At 35.5% G+C, this 19,154-nt stretch overlaps 2 protein-coding genes across 5 annotated transcripts in view; both read right to left on the bottom strand.

Annotated features, from left to right (window-relative positions):
- Positions 1–951: 951 nt before the first annotated feature.
- meltf (melanotransferrin) lies at positions 952–12,923 on the bottom strand. The gene is made up of 16 exons (XM_046858531.1): positions 12,639–12,923; positions 9,536–9,690; positions 8,976–9,075; positions 8,548–8,733; positions 8,215–8,365; positions 7,266–7,333; positions 6,775–6,959; positions 6,326–6,491; positions 5,194–5,345; positions 5,014–5,110; positions 4,661–4,855; positions 4,099–4,252; positions 3,959–4,026; positions 3,669–3,856; positions 3,383–3,575; positions 952–2,383 (listed from the first exon to the last, which is right to left on the bottom strand). Exons 1-16 carry the CDS (start codon positions 12,685–12,687, stop codon positions 2,316–2,318), a joined length of 2,175 nt encoding a protein of 724 aa, XP_046714487.1. The 5' UTR covers positions 12,688–12,923; the 3' UTR covers positions 952–2,315.
- A 1,860-nt stretch (positions 12,924–14,783) lies between these two features.
- The window catches only part of dlg1a (discs large MAGUK scaffold protein 1a), a 126,008-nt gene continuing 121,637 nt past the window's right edge, over positions 14,784–19,154 (bottom strand). For all 4 annotated transcript variants that reach the window (XM_046860886.1, XM_046860896.1, XM_046860913.1 and 1 more), the window contains 6 exons: positions 18,636–18,686; positions 18,161–18,262; positions 17,859–18,031; positions 17,600–17,709; positions 17,245–17,336; positions 14,784–16,409 (listed from right to left, as the gene is read on the bottom strand). In XM_046860886.1, the coding sequence (XP_046716842.1) occupies positions 16,303–16,409; positions 17,245–17,336; positions 17,600–17,709; positions 17,859–18,031; positions 18,161–18,262; positions 18,636–18,686 (635 nt within the window). In that variant the 3' untranslated portion in view covers positions 14,784–16,302. The remainder of the gene's footprint in view (positions 16,410–17,244; positions 17,337–17,599; positions 17,710–17,858; positions 18,032–18,160; positions 18,263–18,635; positions 18,687–19,154) is intronic.

The raw sequence follows: 19,154 nt of genomic DNA, 5'->3' as shown, positions 1-19,154 counted from the left end.
GTTTGTGCCTCAGGATAACTCACCCTACTTATTGTGATTAGTAAATTTTCAAGAGGGATCATGAAATCTGTATCTGTAAATCTGTCACTTGTATTTGCACTTTTTGCTTTGTGACTAGTTATTGTAACAATCTGGTGTTATAAAAACTTAAACATGCTGCTCTTTTTTTTCACTCCAGTGCAGTAAAAAGTGTAAAGATTTACTTATTACTTACTAGTAAAGGCTCTTCTCCACCACAGTGAAACAGTAAAGGTCAGTAACATGGGCAACATTATTTCCACACTGCCACATGTAATTCCCGTGTTCACGTAAAAACTTTAGGTTGTAAACCTAGATATACTGCAAGTCTGATAGCACATTAAGGCAACTGTAGCTTTACTCCACCAGACTGTATTTTACCTCCTTCAATGAGGAGATACCTATGGTATGACCTATTTTCATAGAATTTATATTTTTTGATTTTATGCTTATGATCATTTTCAGCTGTGGTATAGGACGGATTTCCTGTCAGCTGTTCCTGTACTATTTTTCATCTGTGATGTTTGATTGGTAGTTTTCAGCAAGCCTATTTGTTTATTTGGCTCAGACATTCTTATTCTCTACTGCTTAATAGCCTACAGTATAATAAAATGTGTTTATTTTATTTCATTGTCCAGTGTGAACTTCTGCTGAAGTTCCACTGTCCATATCTTATTTAGTTACATATAAAAAAAAAAATACTTGGGTAACATATTCATAGTTATAATAACACTAAACTAATTATTTTAAAGTATATCAGTACTATTTTGTTTTTTATAGAGGTCTGATATCTTTCTTTGATCCTGGAGATGTTTTGACATGCCTTGAAACTTCTCAGTTAACATCTAAAACATGAATCTTTTTCTATAAAGCTTTCAGATCAAGAGAAAACAATCAGGTATAAACCAGTCACAAAACAGAAATGACACCACATTTGCTATGCATGTTTATTGAAAAGAACAGCAAAGAACCCTATTGGGCAACATGTAATAATACTTTAGCAGACTCACTGGCCTGGCAACTAAATATTAGTTACATCTTAATCATTTCATTGAAGAAACTGCAATCCAGTAAAGCTAGAAATCAGTGTGTCAGTACATATACACTGACATATACACTGGTATCTGAACATTGTATAAAAATACATTCTTAGTGAAAATTAAACAAATTGCATTGGTGAAAAAAGTGCAGGTATACAAAGCATATTCAGTAGAGAAATTTGAATAGTATGCTTATCGAGCCAAAATTGTCGAATACTGTACTAAGTGCACTATTAGAAAAGAAAAACACAAAAGAAGAAAAGGTGCTAATTTATAAAACAATAACAACGCACAGTCATGCAGCAAAACCTATAATTACAATAGATGTTGTTTTATTCGGGTGCATATTGCTAACAAATGTATAGAGTTAACATGTAGATGCTTTTGAGAATATGATTCTGAATACAGATTATCAAACAGCAAGAAGAATATATAATCTTGACACTTTTCTCACTGATAGAAATACAAGGAAAAAAAGAAAAAAGAACTCAGGCGTGATAAACCAGTGTATACTCAGTGACATAAAAGAAACTTCAGTTAGAATGTGCATATTCTCTAAAACAGCATGTGCCTTCAAGTACATCATTAAAAAAAGGGATATTCACAGAACACTTGATATGTCAATAAATATGTAACAGGCAATGCATATACACTGATATGGCTGTTGCCCTCAGGTATCTGAACACTACTGCAAAAGTGTGTGCAGTGATACAAATTCAACAAATACATGCTGTCAAGACAAGGCAGAGAAAACGCAACTGAAGTATGGGGACTCTAGTCTCGTAAAATCATTATAGAGCTTTAACTTTAACTGTGAATCACACTGAATGTATTGTGTCACTATTACAGCGTTTCCTCACTGTAATGATCAACTAAACCAAGTAAACAGTGATGGCTCAGAAGTTCAAGTTCTATGCTAATGTCCGAACCCAATGCTACCAGAAGAATGCCAAACTAGTCTGGATGAAAAGTAAACAGAGAAAAGTCTGGATAAAAGCCTGCTAAAGAAAAAGGAAAGGGTGTGCTAATTAAACATGTACAGTACAACTATCATTAAGAAATTATACATTTAACCCTAACCCTGATTTTTGCAATTTGGTTTTGATAATAGCCAAAAAAAATAATACATAAGACTGTATGCCCAATCTATGTTTAAATCATTGGTGGACACAGCTTACAGCAGCAGTAGACTTGCATAAATGTAAATATATGATCAGGAGAAATCACTGAGGAAGCCTTAAGTAGCTGGTGCATCTGCTACACAGCAAAAAGGGAGAAGATCACAGCCAAGCTGATCATCATTAGTACAGGGACTGAAGATATCACTGTGGAAAAAAAAATTAAACACACACACATAAACACACATAAAGAAAAAACTGGAGAGTTAGTGCTGGCCAATAATGCAAAATCCTCACAAAACATCCCAAGTATACTGTATGGATATGTTTAAGATGTCAGTTTTTCAAATGTAATAAAAGGAAGATATGGTTAATTTAAAAAAAGCCATTCGTTTATTCAGGGTCGTGGTACATCCTGAGCCTCGTGTGAGACCACAAGTCAAGAGATACACCCTGGACAAGTTGTCAGTCCATCGCAGGACACCATGCAGACGCATTAACGCACTCATTCACATTTTATCATATACAATCCTCCTTCCACCACCAATCCACCCATGTTTTATTTACAGTACAGACCAAAAGTTTGGACACACCTTCTCATTCAAAGAGTTCACTTTATTTTCATGACTATGAAAATTGTAGAGTCACACTGAAGGCATCAAGGGCTATTTGACCAAGAAGGAGAGTGATGGGGTGCTGCGCCAGATGACCTGGCCTCCACAGTCACCGGACCTGAACCCAATCGAGATGGTTTAGGGGTGAGCTGGACCGCAGAGTGAAGGCAAAACGGCCAACAAGTGCCAAGCATCTCTCGGGGAACTCCTTCCAGACTGTTGGAAGACCATTTCAGGTGACTACCTCTTGAAGCTCATCAAGAGAATGCCAAGAGTGTGCAAAGCAGTAATCAAAGCAAAAGGTGGCTACTTTGAAGAACCTAGAATATGACATTTTTCAGTTGTTTCACACTTTTTTGTTATGTATATAATTCCATATATAATTCCACATAGTTTTCCATTCATAGTTTTGATGCCTTCAGTGTGAATCTACAATTTTCATAGTCATGAAAATAAAGAAAACTCTTTGAATGAGAAGGTGTGTCCAAACTTTTGATCTGTACTGTAGATAAATAAAAAACACCCTTATTTTATTTAAATAAGTATAAAAACAGTCACCCATGTCTCACTGAGAGAATATAAATGTGTTCACCTGCTGAAGAGTCAGAGCACTCCATGGCTAAGAGGGCATCCATGTAGCTTTTGCCAAGCCAATCTTCATAGGTCTTTTTCTCTGCCACACCAATTATGTTTACTGTAGAGTCCTTAAAGATCAGGTCTGATCCTTCATATCGACTGGAGTCAAACATCTTGAAGTCGGAGTTAGTGCCAACCCCAAAGAATTGCTGAAGATAGTAAACCAAATATTGTAAATAAATATTAATCACGTGTATTTGTCATTTTTGGCACAGACAATTTTTCATTACAGTAAAACCCACCTGAGCTTTGTCCAAAACGCCAAAGATGATGTGAGGGTTGGTGTCGGGCCGTACCATTACAGCATGAGAGGGAACACGGGCAAGGTTACATTGCTTATACTGGGTGACTTCAGCTCGAGACTCGTGAGAACACAGCAGTTGAAAATCTCTTGAGTTCAAGTTGAGGGTCCAAGGGTCTGTTCCATTGCCTGATGAAGTAATTTTTAGTCAGCTTTCTTCATTCTTTTATTTTAAAATTTCAGTATGTGTAGAATTTTGATTAGTTGAAAATGCTATGTGTAATGATTCACCATTAGTATTCTGGAAAACTGTAGAATGTTTGACAAATGCAACCTCTCCTGCTCTCTGAACCAGACACCTGAAACAAAAGGTCATTTGTGTTTCTGCCTCTTAAAATCTCAAAATGAAAAAACAAAGTAAAATCTGTTACCTGAAGGCCCCATTGTAACCATCAAACAGATCCTGGCCTTTAACACACTTGTTCTGGCCACTGGCGTCTCCTATACACTGTGAGCAGAGGTTGCTGGGAAATCCAGGCTCATTGGCACCAGGCACACAGCTGGATTTAAAGAACTCTCCAACAGCTGGAAAAAATGATGGACATGAACATTTAATAATTTTCTGTGTGGACAGTAGGTCTTCATAGAGGACTCTAGTGAAAGAATAAATCATGGAACTACCATGCTGAGTAGAATTATTGGCACCCCTCATAAACATAAATAATATAAACATTACACAATAATTTATATTTTGCACACAAACAATAGAAGTAAAAAAAAAAGTACATTTATTTAAATAAAAATTTACACAAAAGAAGTTACAGGAAATCAAAATACAAGAAAATAAACTAAAGTGAATACATACATTGAAATACATACAAATAAATTTTGTGTACCAACAGTGCTAACAAAATAAGTTCAAATGCATGCTGAACATTGACCTTGTAATAAATCACTGAATTAGTAATACAAAGAGAAACAGTGTTTTCAAACCTTGGGCAAATTGGCATTTCTGTGGTCTGATAAGGCCCTTCTCAAGGAGCAAGCCTACTGGAATGTTCCAACCTGCAGTCCTGCCATAGCCTGTGTGACAAGAGGTCCGTCCCCTCAGATCACTGATTCTCTGAATCTCTCTGTTGCTTCTGCTTACGACAGCCACAGCGTAATAGATGCTGCCATCACTGTCCCCTAAAATGACAAAGGTCTGGTTAGTGAAGATTATGATATGAAGCTTGGAAAAATCTTTCTGTTTCTTAGTACAGAGGTGGACAGCTATGAAAACAATGTTATACTGACACTGCTACACCCAATAATATAAGGAAAAACATAGTACAGCTGATTATAACCTGTGTAGCTTTCTCCTGCAGCAGGCACCAGGCCATATGTTTTTCCTGCAGTATAGACATAACCTCCATCAAGAGTGATGGCATCTGCCTTTTTGTTCTGTGTATACAGAGAGGATATTTTACACCACAGAAAGTGTCAGAGAATAGGAACTTTTAGTTTTTTAAAGTGAAATGGTCTACCTGGATTTTCTCCATGCAATCATCCACAGATGATCCATACAAACACTGGATTTTAGGTGAGAGTCCTTTTTTTTGGAAGGCTAGAGCCATGTCTTCGCATTTCTGCTGCTCACCAAAAGACAGCACACACCAGGTTAGGATCTCTGGAACATCTACAAACACACACACACACACACACACACACACACACACACACACACACACACACACACACACACACACACAAACACAGACAACTTTTATATGAGTGCAACTACACTTAAGTATCCAATGTACTATGATTTATTATGGCTATATTGTTCCTATTATCATTTTTTTCAATCAAATTAGTTAAAGTCATAAGACTCTCTGTTACGCTTAGAACACCAATCTGTTAGTAGAATGATAGTAATGAGTCTGACTAAGGATATCTGTTAAAATGATCATGAGCCCAAAACCCTTTTTTTAACTACTTAAAAATAATCACACAAATAAGGCCATAGGTGTTGTGGCAAGTTTCTTCCATAAATTTTTACTCTTAAAATGTTCTGCTTGCTCTTGAACTAACACTAAACTGTATGTTTCTGCTAAATAACCAAGCAGCAATCAAAACTAGTTCAAAACTGTGTGCGCTCTACCCTGATTGGTGGCTTGCTTCGCGCTTGACCAGTTACGTTTTTATCCATTTATAAAGATATTTAACTTTGAAATGCAGTGAAGTTTAAGAAAAAAGTCTCCCCAAATCATTACAAAGTACAAATACATGAAAAAGCTGCTTAAGTACAGTCATTATTTGCTTTGCAACTGTCCACCACTGGTAATTTAACAGTGCAAAGTTTAATAAACTGTCCTTTGTTTGTTTTTGACAAGTATTATAGCAGTAGCAGTAAACTATTCTGGTTATATTTGGTTGTATACCAAAGAAGTGTATAGAGTTATATATAAATTTTTGTAATAAAATGACACTATGCATAAACAAAATGATTTCTAATCTGTACTAATATAAAACTCTGCTGGTTATTTGGGGTATTTAGCAAGCATTCAAACAAATAAATTAAATTTACTGTTTTTCCAAAACAGACATATTATTTTATTACAGGCAATCCGATTGCCTCTAATTAATTTGTTTATGGATTAAAATAAGGGATCTAACCATTAGTGGAGCAATCCATAGCTTTCAAAATGTTATAGTATTTTTGTCCCATCCATTCAATGTATTCTTCTCTTCCAGCAGGGATAAACTTTGTAGAGCTGTCACTGAACAACAGGTTTTCACCATTGAAGGCCATCGAGGAGAAAATGGAAAAGCCAGATTTTTGCTGTAGGAGGAAAAATATATTGTGTTTTTAACACTGAGGATCAAAATATGCAAACAAAATGTCACTGAACACTGTCTATAAAAGTGACATATTTCACGTGTATAGTTGACATTAATCGACATATGCAATATAATTGGACAATAACCAATGGTAAGATGGAACTTTTGTCAGAGCTGATGTTAGAAAAAATTTATCAAAATATTCTGCCTATTCAAATTCAAGAACAACAGCACTTTGGGATTGAGAATTTTATCATATAACATTTCAGTAAAAATGCTCTTACCAGCCCCTCTCGAAGCATGTTGTATATCACAGAGCTGTCTACATCAGTGTGGACCACAATGCCTCTTGATGGCACTCGGGCCAGATTGCATCTCCTGTATTCGGAGGCAGGACTTCGGGATCCGTCTGGGCAGAGCAGCTGGAAGTCTGCAGCCTTAAGACCCTGTGCCCATGTGTCCCCTTTTCCTAAAAAAAAGAAAATAAAATAAAATGTGAGACAATATATTCATTTACACAATAAATCTTTCCTTTTTCATAATTCCATGTCCTGGTTTGTTCTGTGCTACATTTATTTTTGTTTAAATCATTCATATTTACATTTGCAACATTTAGCAGATGCCCTTGTCCCGAGAGACGTACAAAACTGCTTTGAGTCTCTAGCAATAAATAAATCTACACTGGTACAATAGATTACAACTTAAGAGAAATCAGCCTACAACTCTGTTGAGAGGTATTTTGTTTATTTAGTAATTTGACATGAAATTGACTTACCATCAGTGTTGTCACCAACTGTGGTGTGCTTTACAAAAGCTACTTCTCCTGCATTCTCAACAAGGCACCTGTCGAAACCAAAAAATCTGTTCAAGAATGTGTATTTTCTCAATTTTTTTAACCCAATTGCAGGTAAAAGCAGGTCATTTATTTCCTTAAGTATTATATCCCTGTGTATTTATCTTATGTCGGATGCAGTCTTAAGTAAATTCATGTGTTTTGTATTTATGGTCCTGTGAATTTATTTTCCTGCATATTCATAGTTTTTGTGGTGTTTTTATCTTTTGTATTTGTTGTTTTGAGTATTTATTTTTTTTTAATACTAACCCTAGAGCATGGGTGCCAAATATATTTGGTTGATCGACCGGTTGATTGCAAAGGTACTAAGAGTAAATCGAGTGCCATTAAAAGAAAATGTAGATGTAAGTCTATCATCTATCCTCACTATGGCATTTGCCACTTGATTGACATACAGGGCAGCCACGCATGCCATGAGCTACTGCAAAACTCCAGCGAGCTAAGTGAATCCACTTATCTATCTATCTATCTATCTATCTATCTATCTATCTATCTATCTATCTATCTATCTATCTATCTATCTATCATACTCAGGATGGATGGATGGATGGATGGATGGATGGATGGATGGATGGATGGATGGATGATAGATAGATAGATAGATAGATAGATAGATAGATAGATAGATAGATAGATAGATAGATAGATAGATAGATAGACAGTATTTTTTGTCTCTTCTATTATCTCTTTTTTTGAGAATATATATATTTTTATTTATAGTATTGTGTAATTATTGAGCATTTATTGCCCTGAGTATTATGTAGTTATTGCTTAATATATACTGTATATTACTCTCTATATTTATTGTACTTTTCTTTGACTGGTGAGCAGCTGTTTCAGTATTTTAAACCATATAGAAAATTAACATTACCTGAAGGCTCCATTATAGGAGTAGTATTTCTCCTTGTCGCTGGCCTCACACTTATGAGCTCCAGATCCATCACCGGCACAAAGCTGGCACAGAGAAGGAGCCTGGCCTATTGCTCCAGGAATGCAGCTAGCGTTGAAGAATTCTGCAACCCCTAGACACCCACAAAAACTATACAGTTTCTCATTCTTACATATAATCTACTGAAATATCATTTTAATAACAAATTTATAAAACTGATTAACTAAAACTAAACTAAAACTGATTCATGAGGAGGATTTTTTTTAACTCTTCTCGACTTATAATGCATAAACAGTGAAGCAGGGAATAATGCACCTTGCGGCGTGTTACAGGCCATAACAGACATCCTTCCACTATCAATTAAATAGCCGATGGGCATGTTCCACCCGACGGTACGCCCGATCCCAGTGTGGCATGACTTCTTCCCCTTTAAGTTATTGATGTTAATGTGTGAATTTGTCTTCTTCACCACGGCGACTGCGTAATATGTCGTTCCTTCACCTACAGGTCAGAGAGTTCACAAAGCCAATGTGAGGTAACATCTTTAGTAACACTGAACACACAATCTTCAGAGATAAAACACTGTGCCTTCGTGGACAGCAATTTGACTGTAAAGATAAATGCTTATCATATCGAAAATAAATTATTAATACATGTCTGTTGGAAGCTATTGAAAGTCAGAGTCCAGTCTAACACCAGGTCTATACATGCATTTCTATATATACAAACAAATAAACTAATACCTTCAGAAGTGGATTCTCCTGCAGCAATTTTGAATGTGGCTTGCTTCCCAATCTCATAGATGTCTTTGGCACTGGTAGAAAATGCATCAACTTCATTTATCTAAGGACAGAGCGTAGATTTATAAATTATATTTTCCTAAACATTTTTAGTCAAATTAGGTAAGGTTTTAATATAATTACACCAGAATACTACTATATATAAGATGTGGACATCCCAAAATAAACAAAGACTGGAATAGTCTTGGGACACCACAAATAAATCGTCATTTTTCTTATTTAATAATGCAGATAAATATATGTGTAGCTATGATTTAAAACGGTTATAAACTCTTGCTATATGTTACTTGTTGAAGCAACATATAGCATGAGTTCATAACCATTTCACATCATTTTACCTGCATAAGAGTTATTGCCACAGTGTTTATTGTTTGTTTCATGTTAAAAACTTAAAAAAAAAAAAAAAGTAAATGGAAAACAAAGGATAAGAAAAATAATGAAAGAGCAGTGCATTAAAATAGCATGTCATGATAGCAAGAGTGATTGTTTCGTGTAGATGTTACCATGAGTTTTTGTGCACACTCGGTGAGAGAGTTGGTGCGTACGCAGCGCAGCGCAGGCCGGATAGCGGCGCTGCTGAAAGCTATTGCCATGGCATTGCACTTGGCCTCCTCCTGTAGTGAAATTGCACACCATCTTATGCTGGTTTGGCTGTACACTAGACACACACACAACATTTATAATTTGATTAGATTTATCTTTATTCAACTAATCTTTCTACAACCTAAATTCCAAAAATGTTGGTGTGCTGTGTAAAATGTAAATAAATACAGCATTCAATGACTTGTAAATCTCATAAACCCATATTTTATTTATAAAAGAACATAGACAACATATAAAATGTTTCAACTCAGGAAATATAGCATTTTTAGGAAAAAATATGGAACTTTTTAATGTGTCAGTTGCAACACATCTTTAAATCCTTGGGACAGAGCAATGTTTAACATTGCATAGCGTCCTCTTTTTTTTAAAACACAGTACATACTGTATACATTTGTTAATTAAGCAGACCAGTTGCTGGAGTTTTAAGAGATGAATATTGTCATGGGACATTTATATCATGTTTTTCATTTCATGATGTGCCAAATGTTTTATTTGTCGAAGGACTGGACTGCAGGCAGTTAATTTAGCACTTGGACTCTTCTACTGCGCAGCCATGATATAGATATAGATAGTTATAGATGCAGTTTGCGGTTTAGCATTGTCTTGCGGAAACCTGCAAGGCCTTTCCTCAAGATAGATATGGTCTGGATGGAAGCATATCTTGCTCTATAACATGTATATGTCTTACAGCATTGATGGAACCTTTCCAGATGTGAAAGGTGCCCAATCCATTTGCAGCAATGTACTCCCATACCATCACAGATGCAAGCTTTTGAACTGAACGCTGATAACAGCTGGGTGGTCCTTCTCGTCCTTAGTTCAAAAGATGTGGCATCAATGGTATCCAAAAAGAACTTCTCATTTTGATTTTTTCTTTTTTTGATGACAAAAAAGTTTTTTTATTTTTATTTTTTTATTGGCCTCAGGCCATTTAAAATGAGCAATGTTTTAGAGAAGATGGTGGCATTTCTGGATTATATTCACATCTGGCAAGTGATTTCTGGAGGTATTTCTGAGCTCATGCCGTGATTTTGATTACAGACAAATTACCTGTTCTTAATTGAGTGCCACCCGAGGGCCCAAAGATCACGTGTTGAAAACTGTTTATTCTGAAAGTCTTTTATATACTGTATAAAATTATGTTTTGTAGATGATGAGATACTCCAAGTTTTTGCAATTTGATGTTTAGGAATGCTCAATTAAAACTGATCCACAATGTTTTTTGCAGACTGGTGAACCCCTGTCCATCTGTCATTCTGAGAAACTTTGCCTCTCTAAGTTTTTTTATACACAATCACGTTACTAACCAGTTGCCAATTAACCTAATTAGTACAAAATGTTCCTCCAGCTGTTTCTTTTTTAATAACATAGACTTTTCCAGACGTTTGTTGCCCCGGCCCAACATTTTTGATGTGTTGCAACCATCAAATTCAAATCTTTTCATAAAAAAAAAGTATTTTTTTTTACGTTTGATACATTTGATACATTTTCTATCTTCTATTGTGAATAAAAATTTTACAATAGTTTATATGTAATGCATATCATTACATTCTGATTTTTTATTTTATTTTTCAAATAAAAGTCCCAGCTTTTATCGAATTAGGGTTGGGCAAGCCACCAGTTCTGATATTAAACACAATGACAATGAACACACTGTAGCTTTGAGGAAATGTAAGTTTCGATAAGTCCGATGTTCATGTCTAAAAAATGTGTCCCATTCTGTGCAATTTCGTGGTCTACCGTGTAAATATACAAAGCATATTTAAGCTTAAGAATGTTAATATTTAATCACATCATGTCCTAAAAGGTCTACAGTGCAAGCTAAAGAAATACTGTACTCACACTAAAGATACATAACAGCAAATAATATCATGATGTATATTATACGTTTGTTTATTTAGTCCTTCACACATCATTAAAAAGTATGTAAAAACACAGTGTAGATGTGAATTAGTAGTGTGTAGTAGTTGAATACCTTGTGCTGAAAAATCATCAGGTATATCCTGTCATGTTTGTGTAGCCTGAACCTTACATGAATCTCAAATGTTTTATCAAATGAGGCCACACATTTAACACATTCACAAATAATTATGTAAAAACAAAGAATTATCAATGCAACACTAAAACAATATCCTAACACTAATGCTGGTCTATTTATGGAAGATGCTACACACGTTTTTAGGATTTTGGTCAAATTTTAGGATTTATTTGTGAATTTTGATATCTTTTTAAACCGAATTACCACACAAGCTTAAATATTCAGGTTTCATGGTCAAGTGAAGTGAAAGTACGTTTTTTGGGGGAATTCCTTCAGTACTGTATGTTCTACAACATGGTCACTATTGAAACATGGACAGCATTAAATCCTTTAAAGACTTACACAGAGAGAAAGTTGTATCTACTAACGTGGACTAAACTCATACTGTAGCATATGAAAATGAAAATGTAAGAAATGTAAGTAAAAAGCCCAAGGGCAGGATATTAATTTCAGATATATATTCGAGTATTTATAGTCGAGTTTTTAATGCTTTTTGTTTTTCTGTTGTTCAAATTTATGCATTCCTTATTACCGCTTTATCTGTGTAAAGCTGCTTTGAGACAATGTCCATTGTTAAAATCGCTATACAATTCAACATTTTTATTTTTATTTTTTGGTAAATCGTTGTTTTCCCGCTTCTATTTCACAGGTCACTGAATTAGTAACGACTCGGTAAGTAAAAAGTCTTTACAAAAATCTTTCTCATCGCATCTTTCATTATACACAAAGGACTAATGACTTTTCATGCAGGAATAGAGGAGACATGCGGGATGAAAAGGCGCGCCTTCGGATAAAGCGCATTGTGCGCAGTGTAAATCCCGCAGTCAGAAAGACGCGCAGAAAGCGATGGGATTTAGTGAATAATAATAGATGAAGTTAAGTATAAGAATGAGTGTATGTATGTATGTATGTATGTATGTATGTACAGATTCACATGAAAAAGTGAGGAAAAAGTCAGGTCTTACCGCAGTTTGCGATGAAGAGCAGCGCGCTCAGTGCACTCCACAAGCCCATGACTCCAATGTGCGCACTCAATGCCGCATTTACAACTCCTGTCTGCTTTCTAAAGCCTCCTGGAGCACAAAGTCCAAAACCGAGACAAAGTCCACGTGTTTTTTTCTTTTTTTGGTCCAGTAATCTCAGTCTATAATCTTTTTCTTTTCCATCAAATGCGCATGATTTTCATTGAAACAGGATAATCAAAATGGGCCTACACCTCAAGTGACACGTACAGTACTGTACGAGGGAAAAATGCGCGCAAACACACACACACACACACACACACACACACACACACACACACACACACTAAAAGAGAGAGTGAGCGGAGAATTCATGTGAGGACTTTCCTTCAGGCTACTTACAGTAATTATTACATCATTATGATCATTTATTATTTATTTTTATTACATTCATTCTGTCTATAACTTAAATTATACAAAATTTAACTACTATTATGAAAAAGTAAACCCTTTTGACTTTATTATTTAAAAAAAAACTTTTTCCCCTCATGGCGATCAGCCAAATGTCCCTTCAATCTGTCATTGCAGGGGGACACTTTGTTCCCACCAAGATCTAAAAACCTGTCGCCATACACACACAGAGAAAGAGTCTGACACACAAAAAATAGAGAGACACTGGAGGCTTTCATTACACACACTCTCCAAACCCCACCTATGAGGCCCACAGTGGGTACAATGAAGTCGTTCAGGTGAAGGGCGTTACCAACACCAGGACTCAAGCAGAATCCAGAACTGAAGAGCCAACATTCAGCAGAGGAACCTGATGCAACATTCAAATAATATAAAGCTGTATGAGCCTGTGGTGCTCAATTAACTCCTACACCCACCCAACTATTCCGAAAATATGTTAAATTAATTAGGAGTTTAACTACAAACAGAACTTTGTCATATCTACAGTAACAGTTTGTAGAAGTGCTTTTAGCAAAAGTTTGTAGTGTCAGTTTGTAGTAGTGCTTTCAGTGTGTTCAGCAAAAAACCACAAGTCAAGCGTCAGTAAAATGACCCATAAAACAAGTTACAGATATTATAAAAGTACTCTGGGTTATTATATTTATAACAGGAAGGTTGCTTGCTTAGATCAGCATCATAAACGCTCACAGAATCAGTGCATGCAGATAGTTACAGATTAAATGTAAATGCTAAGGAGTTTGCTTGGAGATATGCAGTGAGTAAGCAACCTATTTACGGCATATATACATTATATAGTAAAAATGTTTCTGAACAAAACCTGATCATAAAATGTGTATGAACATCAAGGAATCAGCAGTTCATCCCAAAGGTGTTCAATATAATTGAGGTCAGCGGTCTATAGCAGGCCTCTCATGATCTTCCACTATAACCCATGTACACCATGGAGCTGGCTTTGTGCACAGGGCCAGTGTCATGCTGGAAAAGGTTTGGGTCTCCTAGTTCACCCTATACAATTGTGCATCTCCAACTTTGTGGTAATAGTTAGTGGAAGAACTATATGGTTGGAAAATTCAGGTTTCCCAAGATTCATTACTTTTTACGGGCTTTAATATTTAAAATCACTCTATTGGTGTCACCCAAATAAGGATAGGTTCCGCTTTTGACTCTGGTTCTTCTCAAGGTTTCTTATTCATACCATTTAAGGGAGTTTTTTCTTGTCAGCCCAGGCTTGCTCATCGGGGATAAATACAAATAATTTACTTATATTTAAAATTTTGTTTTATAATTTTAGCTTTAAGACAATGTTTATTGTGAAAAAAAAAAAAACTAGAAATAAACTTGAATTGAATTAAAAAGATTATACAGCAAATCATCAACATTCCACAAAGTTAAAATGTTTAGTCGAATTATTTTGCTATTTTGGATGCATGTAAAAATGAACATTTTTATAAAATCTGTATTAGATTATTTGACACCAGTATTTCAAATGGATGCAAATGAACCAGTCATCACAAGTAAGCTGGAGAAAAGCAAAACATTTTAAATAATTTAATAAATTAGTCAGAATCCTAGACCACAAAACTAATCAGTTATTATAAAAAAAAAAAAAAACTGAGAAATTATGTGTTCATGATGATGCATTTGATTTTGTGACCACATAAAGAAAGATACATTCATAAAAAAAAACAGTGTGTGATTTGTTTATTAGCACTTGTTGTCTTTTGACAAATGGAATGAATCAGCTCAGAATATGTACACTGTCCAGTCAAAAATATGTTAGAAAGCTGGGGTCCAAACAATCATCTCCTAGTGCGGACGAAAGTGTGAGCTGGATTCTGAGAGAGCGCCCTCCAGTGGAGAAATAAAGGCTTGTGTTTGAGAGGAGCCTCAGCCTCAATGTCCAGCTAAGAGTGACCACTGTGTTTAAAGGACACGGTTTCTGACTGACAAGCTGCTGACTTTCAACAAAAAACCCGACATCATCACAACTCCTGCTGGGAAAAAAAATGCCAAGGCGTATTCCAGCTCTTGTACGGATTACACACACGTCTTTATAAATACTATTGCTTTTAAAATCATGCACACCAGGTGAGACAGGATTCACATGGAAGAGAGGGCAGAGGAGAATGAGCTATAATGAGTTATAACAACTGCATTTGAAAAACTGCCCATTCAGCCCAGGTATGTCTTCACTGAGGGCCATGAAAAAAAAAAAAAGATTAAAGAGATGGTGAAGTAAAGGAAAATATATTCTTTTTTATATTTATATAGATTTATATATTTTCCATATATATTTATTCAATATAAAGATCATTATTCCTATATTTTTTAGAGTTTAAGTAGAGCTCTATACAGAGTTTTTATTATAACAAAATAGGCAGTATACTCGGGGTTAAATACATGTTAAAATCTCAGTGTATCCTCTTAAGATTTGCATTCTGAATTTATGTCCTAAAATACACATTCACCTGAATTTTAAACAAACACTTGCAGCCATGACACTGTAAACCTCAATTTCAATTTCTCAAAAACACCCTGATCAGCAGAAAACATCCAGGAATCCTTGAACAGAGATCATAAATTGTGCCAGTCATCAGTAAACCATCCTTCGGTTTGTGCAGTTTAGAAGCTGGATAGTTGCATAAGGTAAATGTTTTGATCTTTTTATAAGACCAAAGGGAGTATACGGTATGATAGAAAAGAAAAAAAGACTTTGTGACTGTGGTTAATGTAGCTCAAATACATGTCTAAGGAAAACTGAAAATCAACGTAGGTTAACTAGAACAGAACCATCCAAAACATGCTTTTAGTGCTAAAACGTGCAAAATGTCGCTCCAAGTGATCGTACACGAGTGCACTTTTTTAATGCACTGCTATATGAAAAAGAAAATCCAAACAAAAATTCAAGTGTATGCATTCAAATCTTTTCCACCTGTAAAGTCACCTGCCTTAAAAATGAAGGATGCTGTAATATATAATCTCCCAGTGAGGCCCTGGTAAGGAATAATACTTCTCCCTGAAATCTAGAAACATAGAGCTTTAAAACTGAACCTTTATGAGATGTGCTGGACAATATCTGCCCACTCTCACAAACACGCCCTTGAATATTGGAGCATTTCCTATTTAAATTCACCCAAAAAAAGAGCAAAGACAAAAAAAAAAAGGTGGGTAAATGGTTTCTCTGACTTCAGCCATCTCACAATTTCTCCTTGGATGGCACCCAGATGTATGGTCCAGAATGAGCTTCTATGATCTGTTTAACCTGGTTGTAGAGCTCCTCCAGTGTGTCCCCTTGCACAATGGCTAAAAGAAAAGAAAAGAAGTATATTTAAATGAAAAACAGTTATCCATGGGCAGACATTGCAGTATGGTCTACCGATGTAAGTCTACCAACAAGAATTTACCAGAAAATAAAGATATCATGGGTAAAAAACAAAACAGCAGGGATGATAAGACCAATTGAGAAAATATACTGTTCAACATATAAATATTAGAAGGATAGCACATGTTTAAACACTGTTTATTGTCCACCAATCTCAGACCTAAATACTACTGCAATTAACCTTAATACATAAATTAACACTTTTATAACCATTAAGCTAAATCATTTTATTGATAAAACTTAACTCATGCATACACATTATATAGACTGTAAGTATTTGAGCAGTTAACCATCACAGCCATGTATTTTATTTAACACCCCTAAACACCCCTTCATTTCTTTTAGAATAACAGTTTTTACTGACTAGAGGGACTGTGGGGATTTGTGTTCATACAGCCATAAGAGCATTAATGAGGTCAGACTATATGTCAGATGAGAGAGAGCCTGGGGTGCATTTTCCAGTTCATCCCAAAGGTGGTTAGTGGGGATACATCAAGGCTCTTGTACATTAAGATTCTTTACATCAACTTTTACAAAAGAATTTTCAGGGCCATTGTCATATTAGAACATTTTTGGGCCCCTGTTAGTTCCAGGGAGGGAAAACTGTAAAGCATTACAGCATTACATTGTCCAATAGAATGGTCTGCTTTCAGCTTTGTGGCGAATATTTGGGGGGAAAAACATGTGTGGTGGCCAGTTTTCTACAATACTTTGGTTATAAAGTGTAAGATGAGAGTAACTGTCTACTTTACGCACAAGTAAAGTGTTCCGTAAACTCCTGTTCCAGCTTTGTTGCTCTGTCAAAAGCCTTCTTGGCCTGCTCCTCTGTCAATCTCTTATTCATCTCTCTGATCAGAAAAAAAAACAGAAATGACAGCTTCATATCAGTAATGCATTATTATCTTCATGTTCAATAATCACTTTTCAGCCTGTGCTCTTTACCAGTGAACAACATGTTTTTTATAATGTTTCCCAGTCTTCATTAAAAAGCGTTAAGTAAAAAACATAAAGCAAAAAAGTACTAAAAATACTATGTAACTTGTAGAAAAGTGAAAATAAGTAAGCAACCTGAAAACAGTAAACATTTGACACATCAACAAAATAAACGTACAAAATATTTTCCACTGATTTCGGTTTGACAAACACAGCAATCGGGTAGAGCTGTGTTAGGTGGAGTCGTTTAATAGCATTGCCAGACACATCCAGGATGCAGTGTTTACCCTGAGAAGAAAAAAGGGAAAAAAGAAACAAAAAAGAAACTAAATTTACTGGCAACTTAATTTCTGTTTCAGTGCTGTGGTATACTAATTGCATTTACTATACTTCTGCTGTTTATACAGTATAATGAAGAAAAGGGACAAGAGCTTCACCTTCTCTGCGACCTCTCGCACTGATTGTACGCTTGTGCCATAGAGATGATTGTTGTACTGGCCAGCTTCTATGAACTTGTGATCCTGGATATCTTTCTCCATTTGCTCTCGAGAAATGACAAAATGATAATCTCGACCATCAACCTCATATTCTCGCTTAGATCTAGTTGTGTCTGCACCAGGGAGGGGAATGAAACAAATACTATTAGCATCCACATTAAGATTAAATATGAAACTGTTGTTTATTGAAATAAAGTTGGAATGTCAGATGAGAGGCGTAATAAAGTGCACGCAGTACTCACGGGGGACACAAGAGCCAAACTTATGGGAAAACTCCGATATCAGGTCATCGTTGATCCTGTCCTTCATAGGGCCCAGAATAATCACAGGACGAGTATAATTCACTGCAAAGTCAGGGACAATTTGTTTATTGTCTTTCGTGATTAAATAGTCTAGAGCAGTGACAGCTGGATATGAAACGGAGAACTACAATCGGATATCTATCAGTAGCTTGACAATGAAAAAATGTAAATTCAGCAGTGTGATATATATTACACATTAATATCTCATCAAATACCAAATAAAGGACAGCCGTAACACTTTTGCTCGAAGAACAAGGACAAAAACAAAAAACACTAAAATTACTATTCTGTCATTTGTTCTTTTGTGTAATTTGTATTTTAAATAGCCAGAGTATTCTTAGTTTGAAAGACAGTGGGAGCTTATCCACTTCATCTACTATCCCATATACCAGCTACACTCCTTAAGGACTCTTACCTTCCTGCTGAACCACAGTCTCATATGAAAGAACATACTCGTCCTGTCCACCTGGTAAAACAGAACAAAAAGAAGCCTTCAACATTTATTATTAGCTTAAATAAATCCCTTCTCGGTGAAGAAGTTGAAAAAATATTTGAAATGTAAGCTTTTAATGCACAAAATTCTAATTACTAAACACATCTAAAGGTTTTTAATTCAAGCAGAAGAATGGGATTATCACATGTCAGGAAGCGTAGACAGGAAAGTTCAGGAAGGGTTTGCACTATAAACCTGCTGAGTGCAAGGTGTTTAAGTAATAAGGTAATAACTCAGAGAAGTATGAACACCAGTCATAAAGTATAAAGAAACCGGATAACCAAGTCTGATAACAGAGGTAATATCCGCTGTATCAAGGTTAATGGCTTTGATTTTCAAAACAAGTCTATCATTTGAAAAAGTACTGACAAACATATTGTTGTAAGGACATGAGCATTCCTATTTATTTACTGTTTATAAATCTATAGGGGATTATAGTAA

The sequence above is a fragment of the Silurus meridionalis genome, chromosome 1 (genome assembly GCF_014805685.1).
Source record: "Silurus meridionalis isolate SWU-2019-XX chromosome 1, ASM1480568v1, whole genome shotgun sequence".
NCBI classification, from domain to species: Eukaryota; Metazoa; Chordata; class Actinopteri; order Siluriformes; family Siluridae; genus Silurus; species Silurus meridionalis.
Note: the sequence above shows the minus strand (reverse complement) of the source record. Positions and strands in the feature narration are given on the sequence as shown.